The 17716-nt window shown below is 41.4% G+C and overlaps 1 protein-coding gene across 1 annotated transcript; it reads right to left on the reverse strand.

The window, feature by feature from the left end:
• Positions 1 to 593: 593 nt before the first annotated feature.
• LOC133912872 (uncharacterized) lies at positions 594 to 15738 on the reverse strand. The gene is made up of 11 exons (XM_062355823.1): positions 15215 to 15738; positions 13110 to 13444; positions 12161 to 12235; positions 11947 to 12049; positions 11208 to 11296; positions 10124 to 10235; positions 8581 to 8634; positions 8386 to 8434; positions 2781 to 2875; positions 2551 to 2666; positions 594 to 1291 (listed from the first exon to the last, which is right to left on the reverse strand). The coding sequence occupies exons 1-11, from the start codon at positions 15653 to 15655 to the stop codon at positions 964 to 966; spliced, it is 1797 nt and encodes a 598-aa protein (XP_062211807.1). The 5' UTR covers positions 15656 to 15738; the 3' UTR covers positions 594 to 963.
• Positions 15739 to 17716: the final 1978 nt, after the last annotated feature.

Genomic DNA, 17716 nt, shown 5'->3' on the forward strand with positions numbered 1-17716 from the left:
GACCAAATAGACATATTTTCTCTCGCGCGCTAGTTTTAGTAACGGGGTAAAACACGGCATCTATCCCTCACGCCGGTAACTCATCTTCTCACTCTTGCCCCCATCAACCGTAGACCCTGTAACCCAGCACGTGGCCCGCTGCCCGGTCAGCCTCGTCCTGGCTTCTATAGACAGCGGGATAAACCTGCCTCCGGAACCCTAAAACCTCGAACCCTGATAAAATTTTCCACTCGTCCAATCGCTGGGTGGAGCGAGCTAGCTACCAGTCGCCTAATAAAATTTTCCAACAAGGACATCATCTGTAAGTAAAGATTTGCATGCTATAACAATTTATCAGACCCACAGTGCAAACAACGCCTATCAAACAATTGCTTTTCAGATCAGAGGAAATAATCGACATAAATAACATTTATCTGCTGACAGAGACATGCTGCGATCTGGTATGCGTAGCTAGAGACACTTACAGTTTTAGTATAGCAGTGCAGAAACAGGTCTAGAATAAGGGAAACAGGTCTAGAATAAGGGTATCAGTTAAGAGTCCTTTTGAAAAGCCATGGCGACCAAAAATTCCAAACGCACCCTCAAACCCCCAGTAAGCCAGACACATTTCAGATATTGCTTTTCCGTAGTCCTTACATACATATTTAGCATCCTTCAAAAACGATTAACTACACAATCTTAAGACCTATCTGTATGAGTTGTTGTATAGCTCAAAACAAGCAATAATACAATTTTAGCTATCCAGACAGTACATTAACTAATTTCCTCAGTGAAAAACAAATTTGAACATGTGAACCATACTGATATAATAGAAATATCAAGCACTAAAAGCATGATTGCCCTTAACCTGGCACCTCCATGGTTTTATGTGTCTCTAGTATCTTTGGTATCTGACACCAAGGACATAACGGGATACTAGTAATCAACTAGGCCATGCATCAGCGGTTAACATTTCCAAATTGCTCACAGGAAGTTCCTCTGCACAGCTCCAGATGCGAAACGGGAGGACAATCCTTGTGACATGTTCTCTGGATCTAAGCCAACCTTTTGCCGCCCAGCATATAGATCCTTTTCACGGTCCCATGGCTTCCATGGGTGGTTTCCCTCCCATTCTTCTTTCTCATTTTGCTTTTGCTTCTTTTTCTCCTTTTTGCTTTCTCGGTGCTTCTGCACAAGAGACACTGATCGTTTGGAGGTATTGTATTTATCTACAATTGAAGCATCCGGATTGTTGCTCTTTACATCATCTCCTTCTGCAATCGCCTTTGTTTTATTGTAGGCTTCTAAATAGCTGTATCAGACAGGATAATCCATTATCCCATGTACATTAAAATTATACAAAGATGCAATGAGGACAATGAGTACTCAATACGATGAATGGAAATGCCAGCAATAAAGTGCAGCTATTTTATGTTTGTATAGGCAAAGCCAACAAAGGATTCAATTACATTAGTTATCAGGTTTTCACATGGTGTGCCTGCCAACTCTTGTTAAGGCACATCAAATAATGATTGCCAAGACTCCAGGGGTTTAATTAGTTGGACAATTAAACCAGTTGCCAATCAGCTGATTTGTATTAAGTTTGTGACATCCAACAGCACCATACGTCATGAAAGCACAACACATTCTCTCAGTATACATGCCCTTATACTGCCATATATTGTAAGTCACTCGCAAATTCATACCTAAAGCACACCAGTACAGTATGTTAGAACTATATGCATATTCTAATGTGTTCTTTTATTTGAAACCATACATCACTGTAGTTCTCTTTTCACAGTCAACCATTTATAGCATGGTATACACAAGTGACACAATACACATAGAGACTATTTTCGACCTTGTTGAACTCAATTACAACAATCAATGAAATATATTGCTTTACAAAAGGATGATTTAATTTCTTTACTTGCACTGATTCATATGAGTTGCTATTAAAAAAAATCTGGAATTTGGAAGAATATATACTAGCATGCATATTGAGTTTGCAATAACGTGCAAGCCTACAATATTAAGTGCGTGTAAAATAATTCTCTATCCAAAACAATCTTCTACATGATATTGTAATGTGCGTGCATTCAACTATTGTTGACCTTCAAGGAACTTCTCATTCCTGGTGTCAGCCTGCAACGAAAAACTCTTCATAGTTCAAATTCCCAACTGCTTTTATCTGGTTCCAAGGAGGAACCAACCAGAAAATAGTACCAACCTGGTTCAGTTTTTTCAGATATTGTCATATTGCGATCACGTCATACAACAATGCCACTATTTTTGCCTCATGATTATGTAAGTCCAAAACACCCAAGTAAGCCCCCAGTGCTCAGTCGCTGCATGCACTTGCGTGGTATTTTGTATTTTTATTCCTTTCTAGGAGCAAATGGTATAGACAACTTATATATGGTATAAAAGCAACTGTCCAATTGATTTAGTGTTTGCAACACCCAGTCTTAAGGAATAAGTGGAATTTGAATCTTACTTAGTGTAGTGGCAGTACATGTAGGTTTTATATTGCACTAATGCCAACCCTGTACTGTGCAAACAGAATCATACCTTTGTTGTGCTTTTTGCGCTCTATCAAGAGGACTATCAGTCCAGACACTTGTGTCTCCACGTCCTTCTTTACCATTCATACTAAATGACTTAGTTGAATGCATTGGCACTCCTGCCTGTGAGAAGAAAAAATGTATTGTTTACATACATGTAAGAGAACACAATAAAGTAAACATCCTTTGGTGGATGGTAAAGTAGTTAAACAAGTATTTTTTTTTATTATTATTTACTTTTCTCTCAGGTGGCAATGTGGTCATCCATTCATCTCTCTTAAGTGCCTGTTTCGGACCTGCCAAAAGTTCATCATCACCCTCAAGTGATACACCTGTAAGCAAAAAAATTACTAAGTCATCATATTCATCCATGATATTCAATATTTTCACAATTACCTGCTGTGCCAAACTTTGAACAAACATAATTACCAAAATCATATCGCCTTTAGATCTGAGCACACGCGGCGCGAGCACACACACAACAACAACAACAAAGCCTTTGTCCCAAACAAGTTAGAGTAGACTAGAGATGAAACCCACAAGATCCAATTAAAAAGATGATGAGAAAACAATAATAGTAATAATAAATGTACTAGTAATAGTAAAAGTAATAACGGTACAAGGAGACCAATATATAAGTTATGGTTCTGGCACGTGGATTGCTAACTTCTATGTGTTTCTATCCATAGAAAGTTCTTTGAGGATATTTCATTCCTTCTTTACGGACTCTTCCCATGTCAGGTTTGGTCGACCCTTGTCTCTCTTCACATTATCAACGCGCTTTAGTATCCCGCTATACACAAATGATTATGGAGGCCTCCGTTGAATGTGTCCAAACCATTTCAACCGATGTTAGACAAGCTTTTCGTCAATTGGTTTTACCCCTACCCTATCACGTATATCATCATTTCGGATCCGATCCTTTCTTGTATGGCTACAAATCCATCGCAATATACGCATCTCTGCTACACTTAACTGCTAGACATATCGCTTTTTAGTTGGCCAACACTCAGCACCATACAATATCACGGGCCAAATAGCCGTCCTATAAAACTTATCTTTCAGCTTTTGTGACACCCTTTTGTCACAGAGGATGCCAGAAGTTTGGCATCATTTCATCCATCCGGCTTTGATTCTATGACTAATATCTTCATCAATATCACCATCCCTTTGAAGCATCGATCACAAGTATCGAAGGTATCCTTCTTGAGAACCACCTCTCCACCGAGACTAACATCTTCCCCCTCATGCCTAGTAGCACCGAAATCGCACCTCATATACTCGGTTTTGGTCCTACTAATTCTAAAACCCTTTCGATTCTAAAGTATATCTCCACAACTCCAATTTCCTATTAACAAAAGGTTACATCATCTTATAATGGGTATAGTGTAGTAGTGCACAGGGCTACATGCCCTCAATCACTGCAAGTATCAAGTGAAGGGGCTACCAAGCAGCACAAATAAACTTTACAGGACTAGTCAACACTATCACAGCATGACTGTGTAGAAGGGTAGTATGTGGAATTTGCTTGATCTTATAATTCAAGCTTATGGCGAACCTGGCGGTTAATCCAACAATATTAAAGGACAAAGGATTAAAATACAACCCAACTAGGCCAAATTCGCAGGCCAGCTTGTAGCTTTAAGCAGCTAGGTTTCCTAAAATTCTTTAGCCTTGCACACATTGAGTTGCCATTTCATGGATAAACCGAAATAGCATGCACCATCTTCTTACCTCGCGCGTGTTATGTACTGGATTTCAGAATTAGATTTATAGATATAATGTAAACCTTTGCAATATTTACTAGAATTTCTTTAAACCCATTTTTAGTACCACAAAATTGAACCCAATGTAAAAACCCAATTGTAAAGGAATAATAGACCATGAATACCCTGAACTGCTCAACCAACTTTTGTTACAGAGCAAATTTCTTCATTTCGAACAGTCAAATTGAAATAGCAGTTAAGTCTTCTCCTCCTTCCTTGTCCTTTTTTGACCTAATTCGACATAACCAAGTCGTGCCCTAGCTTGTCTCCTCCCTCGTCCAACCCATTGGCCAAGATGCCACCGATCCGACCAACTTCCTCCCCTCTTTTCCTCCCTCTCCAACCCCAGCCAGCCGAAGTTGTGGCCTAGCCAACTCGGCCCAGTAAAACATCAACTCGGTTCACATCCCTTACCTCTCGCGGACAAGTAGTGCTTTCAGCCCAACCTGCCAGCCAACACTAAGGATTCACTTCCACCTCCCTCTCTCCCTCGGTCATGCTAACAACTCCTGATTTGTCAAAATGCCCTCAACCTAGCCCCTCTTGCTGCAACGCGATGCCAAAATCGCATTGCCTTGATGTTGCTTTGGAGGCTGCTTGGCTAGCATGTTTCACATGGCACCTCTGGCTCCAACTCCCCCAACAAATCTCCCTCCTCCCCTGTCCATTAGGCACAACTTGGGGTCCTCTACATTTTCCACAAACAGCTGATTGGCAACCCGTGTGGCCAGGTACCAATTCCTTGCACAGGTAGCATCCACTCCTATTTCATTTACAAATATTATTTCATCATCCACTGCTACAATAATGCTATCGTCGTATTCAGCATTCTTTCTCGCTGCCACACCTCTAAATGCACATTTCCTGCCCAGCCCTTCCGTCAGCGACGGAACCAAACCCAAACACCTGATCACTCCTCTCTCTCTGACCAAACGAATAAGACACCCTCATCACACTAACACATAGGCTCCACACAGAACACATAAAAATGGTTAGGGTTAAACCCAAGATTATATTTGATATGGATTCCCGGTTTGGGATCACTTACCAAAGGCGCAGAAAAAGCAGTTAGGGAAGAAAATAATTAGTTTCCTTTTAGGTTTCAGACTGATTAAAGTCTTTCCTTATCTATAAGCTTTCCTAGTTAGGACTTTTAGACCTCTATATAAAGAGAGGCCTATTGTGTAACCGGCAACAAGAAATTAATCAAAGTTGGTCAGAGCCTGGATGCCTGAGACAATCCTAGCGATGTTAGCTCCTACTGCTGGTGCAACGAGTCTGGAACATTCCCTCTTCGCACACATCCGTGCGTCCAGTGCCGGCACATATGCCATGCCATGTGACCACTCAAGGTCCACACGCGCAAGGTGCCTTATGCCCACGCCCCTAGCCCGTACATAACTGCGAGGGTCGGCTCTGATACCGAAATTTTTGGCCCTCGATCGAACTACTCACGAATCACCCACAACCACCCCACGACTACTCACGAATCACCCACGACCACTAGTGAGTACATGCGACCACTCACACAACCACGCTCGATGAGCACTAGCGACCACAGACGAGTACATGCAACCATGCTCCATCACTACTCGCAAGAACACAGAAGCACACAGTGAACACAGGAGTTTCTCAGGAGTCTTTTCATTTCCTTTTCCGCTGCCAAACAAAACAACTTTTTCTATTTGGATGTACTCTGCACATCTTGGTATCACTGCCAGCAATTGCTGATATTTATTCAAATACCCAAAAGCCTATAGCTACTGACAACTTCTAACGAGTGAAGCTCATCCAGAGTCTCCACCAAGGTGGAGCTCTTCTGAGCTCTCACCGAGCTCACCCGGAGATCACGCTGAGCTCATCCAGAGCTCCCACCACACTCTTACTGACCTCGCTCAAGAGCTCACTAGGGGAGCTCAGGAGCTCACACCTTGGCACATCACTACTTAGGGGTGTTGCCCATTATATAGGTCCAACAGATGGGTATTGTCTGCTACAGTTCCACCGTATTGTTTATACAGTACCAAGACGGTATGATGTCGCTACAGTAACCATTGTGTTGTCGCTATAGTGTACACAAGGATTATCCTAACAATCTCCCCCAAGCCTTATGTGTCAATGTCGCTAGCGAGGTCACTGTAGAGTGTCTTCCTCAGCCGCAAGACCTTACGCTCTTCTCCGGCGACGATGAACCCTGGCGGTTGCGCAACATACACTTCCTCCACTTCGCCGTTGAGAAATGCTGATTCCACATCCATGTGATGGACCGGCCATTCTTCTTGGGCAACTAGCACTAGCAGTAGGCGCATGGACTCCCAACAGACTCCAGCACGGATTTCATATCCACGTACAAATACCTCGTCGAAGTCCACGCCCGGCTGCTACATGTGCATGATCACAGCCTCAACTCCGTCTTTCTTGAGCGTGTCGAGTACACATCCGATCCGCCAATCTCCTTCACCACTCACCGTACCAGCAGGTCGCCACCATCACCAGCGCCACTTCCGCTGGCATCACTGTTACAAACCCTGGAACGCGACGGCAATCTTGATTGCGAACCCCCGGATGTTCCGCCTCCACTTTCGACGGCTCCACCCAGCGTCCTCGTCGAAGATCACAAGCTCATCTTGAACTTCCATTGGATGAAGCACATTCGGTGCTTTTTATATCTCTCGACACGCGGACGCGTTTGGTGCTCGAGTCGTAGAGGTGGTATGCCTTCGCGACATGCTTGTAGCCGATGAAGGCGCAGGACATGCTCCTGTCATCAAGACGTGAAGCTTCCGAATGCTCTCCTCCTCCGTCTCCGCCTGGGTCGCCTTGATCCGCAAGATGCCGTCTTTGATCAGCACCTTGGAGCCACCCTCGTGCAGCTAGCCAACGCTGATGATGTTGTTCTTCAGCCGTGGGTTGAAGTAGATGCCGGAGAGCGCCTTGTGCTCTCTGTTCTTCCCAGCGAACAGGATGGTGCCACAGCCGTAGATGTCGACCACCGAGCCATCTCCAAAACGAACGAAGCCCACCACACCTCGACGTACTGCTCGCAATAGTAACCGACTTGTTGTCCGCAACAGTAACCAACTTACCAATGTCGAAGTATCAGCCCTCCAAGTGGTCGCTGGCACCAAGGTGGACTTGTGCGCGCGGCTCGTCGAGGTGGACGTGGCTTGGCGGTGGCTCCTACGCATCACTGAGAGCGCACACCGTCAAGGTGGACATGGCTTGGCGGTGGCTCCTACGCATCACTGAGAGCATAAGATCCTGCGGCTGCGAAAGGCACTCTACAGCGACAGCGACCTCACCAACAACATTGACACACAAAGCTTAGGGAGAGATTGTTAGGATAATCCTTGTGTACACTGTAGCGACAACACACTGATTATTGTAGTGACAACACATCATTATTGTATCACAAGTATCTTAGTACTATATGAACAATACATCAGTACTGTATCAACCGGAGAACTGTAGCAGCTAGCACCCATCTGCTAGGCCTATATAATAGGCAGCACCCCCTGAATAGTGGTGTGCCATGGTCTGAAGTGTGAGAGCTCATGAAGAGCTTCACCTAGGTGGAAGCTCTAGATGAGCTTCACCTATTAGAGGTTATCAGTAGCTATAGGCTTTTGGATGTTGGAATAAACATCGGAAGCTGCTAGCAGCAAGAAAAGCACCGAATGTGTTTCGTCGGATGGAAGCACCGAATGTGCTTTATCCGATGTAATCCGTTAGAAGCTGTTAGCAGCTATAGGCTTTTGGGTGTTTGAATAAACATCGGAAATTGTTGGCAACGAGAAAAAAAAAAGAAAAAATTCACGTGTCCAATGCGTGTACTATCAACCCACCCCTCGTATGATCCGAGTCCAACAAATATGAGTATTCGTTACCTAAGTGACAATAAGAACAGGACTTCGTATATGGAGCAAGCAGTAGGATCGTTGACCTTCAAAGTCTAACCGTTATTGAAATTTGGAGCCAATAATTATTTTTGCTTGCTACATCGCCACAATACATAGCAACAGATTTTGTCTAAATTTATTTTTCGGAATATTAGTCTTGATGTTACAGTATCTTACCTTGTAATCGTCTCCATTCGGCAGCCTCACGCATTGCTTTAAGCTCAATCTGGAAAGAACATAAATGAATTAAGCAACATAAAAATGTTTATCAGTTTTAACATTACTAGTCATGCGACTAAGAGCAGTACTGCCATCAGCTCAACACTGGAAAGGTAATCTTGACAAATCAATATACATTCTAAGGAAGTTCACCTCAAATTGTTCCATCTCCTCTTTCTTTTTTATCTTTTCATCTATTGCACCTCTCTGTAATGAAGAAAAACGTGAGCACAAAAATATAATCTAGGAAATGGGGAACAGTTTATGAGTCAACTAAATGGCATGTACATTATCCACTAAATGCAAGAGGAAGCAACCTTCATCACACTAATGATGAACATTATAAAGGCAAATCAAGTTGGAAGCTTCGCATCAAATGCTATTTCCAATTTGATCTTTGCAGTCCTAATGAGATAACTCTCCCATAGAGTATATATACAATAGATGCACTAGAGAGACTATTGGGAGAGCTCCAGCTCAAACTCCAGATCCTGCAAGAACAGAGGCTTAAACCATCATAATCTTGGAGCTGGAGCTACCGAGCTGGGGTAGACTGGGGATGTTTTTGTGAGCCATCTTGTTCCCATTTTAGACTAAAAACAGAGGCTTACACCACTTTATTTAACCTTTGCAAAATTAATTTAGCCTACAAACTCCAGATCCTGCAAGAATCCAGAAGTTGGAGCTCTCCCAAATAGGACCTAGACACTTTGCAATGTTTACAGGTTTGGCACAAAAAGCTTCCAGAATCGGCCGCACTACTCCAGAAAACAAAACACCAATTTTCTTCCTGATTGCTAATTGCAATTTGTTGAAATAGCCAATAATCTTGTATCTTTGCATGAGTAATCATCATCTAATCTTGAACTTTGATTGCTTGTAGCCTCAAAAGTGGCTTCTTTAGCTTGATTTGCTTGATCTTTATAGTATAGTAGATAATTTGAGATTCACACACTTTGATTCATATCAGGTACCATTGAAAAACTTAAACATTTCAAAAATCAGTAGTCCTTCCCTTAGAAATTTATCGAACTTCTCAAATCACGAAAAATGGTAACGAGTCCCTAATTCTAAATGTAAAGCGTGCAATGCGATTTGACTTCAGGAAAATAGTCCTTAGTCGCAAACACAATGGTGCTGCCCTTAATCTGATTAGGCTTGTTTTGTCCCTAGAAGAAAAATGCCCTTTCGTAGTAGGCTAGCTTATCTTACTCGTGTAGCAACTAGCTATGCAATTACATACATTGAAGCAATCAATGTCTTCTCTAGCGAAGGAATAAGATTTTAGTGGCTATCAAGCATTCGATTGTTATTTTATCTCGACTCAAGGGAAGTTCATTTATGAACTAAAGTTCATCAACAGCTATTATAGGTAGATGAACTTCAACACTTAAAAAAATTCTCCAAAAATTTGTACATGTACAACATCAACATCTGCAAAGTTTGTTCAAACTTATGTTCATTTCTGCATTGTGCAAAAAGACGAGAAACTTTTGCCAGAATTTGTAAAAAAATAAAATTGTCTCCACTCATCAAAATGTCTGCTTTAATGACCACAATACAAATGTACTATGTTCTCCATACAAGACCAAAAGAATAGCTGTTTTGTTACTTGGAAAAATTCTGCAAGTTAAGCTTTGACAGAATGATGAACCTATTTTAGTTGTGGAATGAGTGAACTGTTCAATTCATGTACCTTATCAGGGTCTTGTAAGTCTTTGAAGGCGTTATTCAATTTCACAAACGCCTCTTGTGCTGAAGGATGAGGACATTTGTCAGGGTGCACTAAAAGAGATAACTTCCAATACCTACAATGTAATATAGGAGGATTAATTACTTGAGCAGAAAAGAGGGGGAAAACATAATTAATGTGACATGATAGGTATTATAACATCAATAATAAGATGCAGCCGCATTTTCCATGTGCACTTGTAAGTTGCAAGACATGTAAGAGAACAGATTTTCGTTATTTGTGTCAACAGTAGTCCCTACAACCTACAGAACAAATACTACTTGAAAACTTCAAGATACATTAATTAAGAAACAATGTTAGCACACCAAATTTTTGAGGTAATATAAAGGAAAATCGGATGCATGTGTTCATAGATATCACTGTTTAAAAAAATGGCGCCGAACCGGCGATTAGCGCTACGCGCCACTCAACCGCTCCCTTTTTTTAATAAAAAACTGATATATATTAAGGATAACAGGTTTCAAAATCCCTCAAACCACACACGTGAAAGCTCAGGTGCATTTTGATTTTAAATGAAGCATATGGTTTAGCTTTGGAGCATTTCTTTATCAAAAACAAAAAAACAAAAGCAAAGAAGTGCATATCCATTGGACAGTTCTCGATAAGATTCTGCTAGGATAAACTTTTAATCTGCATCGGACAAACACCTGGCCAAACTATTAGGACATCAAAAAACAAACTCGCAGTAGTGAAACAACAACACATTATTATGTTTCAATGGTTCCCATATTGTTGACCTGACCAAACTGGTTAATTTAGGTCTTCAATAATAGTTCAAATTTTTAAAAATGCACTGCAAAACAATGAATAAGTTGAATATAGATATCATGTATCTCATATCTAGCAACAGGCTTTCAACATTTAGTTTGCACCACAGCATGAAATGCAATTTGCTAAAAATATCCCTCCACTCCAAAACAAGACTCGGTAACCATTTGATCACCTTTATGATGAGATTTGAGAAAAAAAGTTATCATCAGAACATGTTAGTATCAACTATAAAAATGAAGAGTACATAGGTCACCACCTTTTCTTCATGTTATCAGTTGACATCTTCCAATTTACCCCCAGAACATCATATGGTAAATTTGTGTCAGCCCCCAATATTCGAGTAACCTACAAACAACCAACCAAAAGAAAGGACGATAAGAAAAGACTTCCATTCAACAACAGATATCCAAAGACAAACAAGCATTATACAAAGTATTTCTTGTCTGCTTATAGGCACCACAATCACTTCTCTGTATGGACCGCCCTCAGATATAGAAAATTTGAATTCAGATAGTAATCATATGTTCCACAAAATGTATATTGAAATGTCAAACACAAGAGTAAAGCTTTCTCCTTAGTTACACTACCACCATCACCTCGGCTCCTGGGTGCAAGCCTGGGCCAAAACCACACACCACACACCACAATTCGATCAGGTCTTTGGGGCGTGACACATGGAATCAGTCAGGATTGGCCTAGAAAATTTGAATTCAGATAGTAATCATATGTTCCACAATTCAATATATTGTTGATGACAGACTGGGTGTACTGCTAACATAAGGGACTGCTGTGAAATTGCAAATAAGAAAGATGGCCCAAGATAAGTGCACAACATAAACATGCAACTAGATGGAGCAGGAAGCAATCTAGACCTGATCTTACAACCATTGACTTGACTCCAACAGTGGAAGAACTTCAGGATAACATAAGTATTTGGTACAGCACTGCTCCAAAATTATGAAGAATAAACAAACATATCATGACTGACAATATACCTCTTCAAATCGCTCAGCTTCATTTGCAGATGCAGCTTCAGCAACTACAGCAGGTGGTGGGGGGCCTATGAGGAAATCATCATCGGCTTCCAGTTCAGCATCCCTGGAGAAGGAACATAAAGATGTGCTCAATGAGAAGTTGACTCAGCCAGTTATTGGGTGACGTGTAACTCTATATTAAATATATCAAATCACAAGGCAGAACAAATCATACCGGCACCTAAGAGCCTCTGTCATTTCAGCTGCTGCAGCTAGTAATTCACGAGATGGCATTGCAGGGCCAATTATCCTGGGCAGAGCAAAATATTATATTGGGTAAAAAGTTGTGTGGTAACCAGGGTAACAAATTGTTAAGGAAATGAGCATTTCGTGACAACATTCCAGCATGTTAGGCAGCATAATGCCAAACCTACTAATCAAGAACATTACAATTTAGAATAGTTATGTCAAGAGAAAAGACAATATCTAGAGGCATTACGAGAACAGCACAAAGAACAGAACTGATAGCCACCACACAGCAAAATACTATATCTACAAGAAAACAAACCCCACAATGCCCTTGGTACTAACACTGCCGATACCTATTATCATTGTCATCTAGATGGTACAGGCATGACACATCATTCTAGCACTAACACAAAGTATAATAAATTAAGGTACTACACACAGGGTATGCTTTTGGTTCAAAAATGCCAATATACCATCAACAGTTACAGTACAATGATTAAAAAGGATAGATTTATCATTTATCTGTCTAAAACAAAAGGGCCTGGCAACCATAAATGAATGGTTTTGGACTAAACTATATCCTTGCTATTTGTTCTTAAGCTACTAATGCCCTGGAACAGCAGCATTGAGATGATATGCATGTTGTTTGATCACCTGACATTAGAGTCAAGCAAACATTCATATTCAGTTCTTGAAAAGACATGTATGGTTGTTAACCTAAAGTAAATGAAGGAAGGACACATCTGCCACAACTGTTTAATCAAACAATATATTAATATAAGTATATAGCCACGGATACTTGTACTATATTTAAAGGTATGAAATGAAATTTGTAAAGACATATTTTGTAGCAGAGAAATTGTGGCAGAAAAAACCAACTCTCTCTGAATGAAGAATATTGTCTAGCAGAACAAATTGTGACACCCAAGCATTACCTTCTTTTAGGAGGTTCCTCTTCCACATCAACAACTTTTGGCCCTTCGGAAGTAATATCATCTTTATTTTGCACATCAAAGTTATATGATAGTAATTCTACTCTATTTGGTGATACCGAATTTTCCTTTTTATTGTCTGCAAGTTTAGAACTTGCTAATAATAATGGTCCAACAATATCGAGTGTAGGAACGTTTTTATGAGGTAGCAAGTAAGCCCCACTTGCACTTTCTTTCAGTCTCAGAGATCGGAAAAGTTTCTTCAAGCACTTCACCAATGTCTTGTCAGGGATTCCAGAAATATCAATGCCTTCACCACTGTCTATTATTTGGAGAAGCTGCAAGTTAACAAATGTCAGGAGATATCTTAAATTAGGACATAGGACATAAAGTAACAGTAAAAATGAATGTGGGAGGAAAAAATCATTTTAAATTTTAAATACACAATCAGAAAAATGAAATAGATCACTGCACAACACACTGCAGATCAACATTCTACTTTCGATGTAATACTAAAAATTGAAGAGAGTTAAGTAGCTCTATCATATGCGTCATGCCACAACCCAATACTTGAGGGCAAATGAAGCTGCCATGGAAAAAAATAAGTATCAAGAATATAGCTAGCATAATAGTGCCATTTCATATAAACCCTGTTATACAAGTATAACATATCATGCTTAGTGACTTTAATTTTCTAATTTTATATAGCAAAGTAACTCCGATTTTTAGGCTCACATGATTAACAATATTCCCATATCATTCATATTGAACATTATGCCATGTGTTTCAGTTCTTGATGTAATCACAACAACGAAATATTGAAAAATACAAATTTTATATATTAGATGTAAAACTAAATAAACTGGGCACAAAAAAAGGATTCGATACTATCAAACACTGCTAGTCTGTAGCATCCTACCATTTTTTTTCTTTGAATTAGTGTTGAAAATTTATCCATGGCAACAATTTGATTGCATCATTTTGCTACATGTCTGTGCAAGTTACATTGATAGGTGTACAAAGGTGAGAGATAAATTCTGCAAACAGGTTACATATTAGTATATTACATGTTGATTACCATTTTTTTCCTCACTTTGTGCTAGTATAATTCAGAGCGGATAGTATAATTGGGAATGCATACTTTACTACTGTAAAATACTCAGCTGGTGATGGTGGTGCAATCTCCCCTCCCCTATCCTTTCCACCTCCCTATAAAACATCTTTAAAAAACCGAAAAGAAGTACCTCCAACAAATAAATTAACTTATAATAAACTTGTTATTAGCCTTAGTTCCTAACAACCTCATCCACGAATGGATTCAACTCCGTCGGCTCACCGTTTTCGGCTCCACATTCTCTAGCTTTCCGAGTTGCCACTACCGAACAAGGTAGCACGAGACAACTACCACGTCCCTACTAAGCCCATTGTCTTCATCATCGTTAAGTGAGGCTGTCTCTCCCAGTCCAGGGCTACAGGTGGGGCCCAATTTGTCTGTGAACAGCACGAAGTGACAACAATGATGCAGGCCAGTTACGTGACATTAGTAATTGGGTTAAACAGTTCTAGCAAAAACGCTCCATGACCAGCTGCTGCTTCACTGGCCGCTCACTCGCTGCCTCCCACTGCCCAAGCCTCCTTGAACAGTTTGGGCAAAACTGTTCTGTTCAGCCCTAGTACCCATGATTACTAGTTTACCACCACCATTCGCAATGCAAGAAAAAAAGTTAAGATGAATGCATGACACAAATCAAGAAGCTTATATGGGGCCTTGCACAAAAATGTAGGAGTTGGTTCAGACTCAAATCTCTGGCATTCCCCAATAGTGAAACATCCAATTCTCCTTCACCTTGTAGCTACTGCAGGCATTCACCCAAAACGTCCACATAAACTGAAGTACTGAACATAATCACAATTTACTGTCTTCAGATGTAGTTTCTGTAGGTTATCCAATGTCAGAGGAGCTATTGGCTTTCCGTGAATTAACTAAATTTTTGATAGATTATTTTTGCACTACAACCTTAGGACGTCTAGCCTTCGACGGACGTTCATTTATCCTATAACGAAAACTCTCTGCAGAATTTAGAAAAGAAAAGGATAATAAACCCTACCTGACGGAGCTCGCCGGCGGCGGCCGGGAATTCCCTGAGGATGTCGCGGACGATCTCCCGCGCCTCCTCCGCCGCTGCTGCCCTATCCGAGTCCTCCGACCCGGAGCTGGAGGATCCGTCGCCATCGCCGCCACGCCGCACGCGCTCCTCGTATCGCCGCCTCCGACGCCGCCGCCGCCGGTCGTCGTCGCGGGAGCTGCGCGACCTGCCGCTGCTTTTGTGGCTACGGCGGTGGCGGTGCGACGACGAGGAGGACTTCTTGCGCTTGCGGCTGTGCGGCTCGGGACTGCGGCTAGGGGAGGAGGAGGAAGGAGAATCAGAGGAGTCGGAGTCCGAGCAGGGGGAGGAAGGGGATGCGCCGCGGGATCGCTTGCGGACGCGGCCGCGGACGTGGCGGCGGCGGCGGCGCTTGGCCTCCTTGTCTCCGTCGCCTCGCCCCATCCCTTTCCTCCTCTTTCCTCCCTCGTATGGGGGATACTGGGAATTGGGGTGGCCTCTGGATTCCGGGCAAAAAAAAAAAGATCCGGAAAATGTTGGGAAAATTAGCTTAATCCAGGAATGGGCAGATCAGAAGGAAAAAAAATAGGTTAGCGCCTGTTTGGAAGTCTGGTTTTATGTTCAAAACCCCTGTAAATTATAGGCTAAAAAATTTTTGGACCAAGCTGGAATTAATGTTTAGAAGCTTGGTCAGCACACTTCTTTTATCATTGCTTTCGACCTAATTTATCAGATGAATAAAATCACGTGATGAGGTCTAAGAAAAAAACACGACAAGTATTAGGCCCACTCAACCTAGTCCCATGCTCAATGCCGTTGGTAGCGACCAAACCTTCATGGCAACGATGGCTAGCCTCATCGGAGGTAGCGGCCAGCCCTCTTCCACGGTAACCTCTCCCTTCCCCTTCCCCATAGCAACCTCTCACTTCCCATCCTCTCTCTGTAGATCTGGAGGACTTGGCATATGCCGGTGTCGATCTGCTACTAGTGACTTGGTTTTGTTGGTTAATCCGCTTCAATCTTGCAGTCTAGCGACCACATCAGTAGGTGAGCACATTGGAGGCTACCACATCAACGCGACGGCAAGCGCGCGGTGAGATCTCCACCGATTTACACACCTGCAGGTTGCAACTGCCTTGCCTCCCTCAACTCTGCTCTGCTATGCGGCGGTGGCGATCCCATCGGTCAGTTTCTATCCTTGATCCACCCTCCTTCCTCTCCCACTTCTAGATGTGTCGTTCGTGCTCAGATCCATCTTTATATGCGGATTCCTACTCCGCCCTCCTTCTGCTCTCACTGCTTGTTGTTATTGCTCGAGTTAGGTGGTTCTTGATTCATCTTTATACGTGGATTCCTATTTGTGTTTGATTTTTGTGGTTCTTTATCCACTTTGTTTTGTTTTAGATATGATTAGCAGGGTGGCTAATTTAGGAGCTATGTGATTAGCCTAGTGATGTTATCGCACAAGAATTGATAGAGATTTGATGGGATGCTCACCCCCACGCAATAGCAATGCTTGTTTTCTTAAATAGCAATGCTTGGATGTTCTACTAATCAGATGTGATTAGTAGAAGTTTGGACAAAAATACATGTGATTTGTTTGCTTTCCTGAATAGTAATGCTTCATTTTAAACTTGATTCTTGACTGCTGGTAGATACATTCAGAAAATGGTTGAGGAAGATCTTACAATATATGAATCTGATTCAAGGAAGAAGAAGATGATAAAATGATGATGCTTATCTTTCCATCATTATACTTAGCTTCTACCAAAACCAAAAGTCCTTGTCATACATCAAAGCTTAGTGGTGCACAATATACTCGTGAACTTCTAAAGGGCCATAGGAGCCGATGTTTTACCAATCTTCGAATGGAGGCACGTATTTTCTAAGGAATTTTAGATTACCTTTGTTCAAAGAATCTTTTGCGAAATACAAGAGGTGTTATCATTGAAGAGCAGCTTGCAGTGTTCATGTACATGCTTGCACAAAATGCTAGTTTTTCAGCTCTATGTGATAGATTTCAAAACAGTCGAGAAACCATACATAAGCATATTGGTGTATGCTTTGATGCAATCACCTCAATAACATTTGATTTTGTGAAGCCTCCATCAGCTAAGATTCACTGCAAAATATCAATCAATCCACATTTTGGGTCATACTTTCAGATAGATGCTATATAGTTGTGCAGCTAGGAAATTCTGCCCTCTTGTTTCATATCTCAATTGGTAATAGGTTTTTCCCCTTGCAAAACTGTTTAAGTGCAATAGATAGGACTCATGTTCTGATCTCAATAAACGAGAGTAAGGCAGCACCATATTGAAATATAAAAGGATCTTTATCGCAAAATGTGATGCTCTCCTGTGACTTTGATTTGAATTTTACATATGTTTCAACTGGTTAGGAAAGGTCTGCATCTAATACAGGGGTCCTTAAATCTGCAATTAAATATGGTTTTCAAGTGCCTAAAGGCAAATACTATCTAGTTGATGAGGGCTACGCAAAGAC

The sequence above is a fragment of the Phragmites australis genome, chromosome 1 (assembly GCF_958298935.1).
Source record: "Phragmites australis chromosome 1, lpPhrAust1.1, whole genome shotgun sequence".
Classification (NCBI taxonomy): Eukaryota; Viridiplantae; Streptophyta; class Magnoliopsida; order Poales; family Poaceae; genus Phragmites; species Phragmites australis.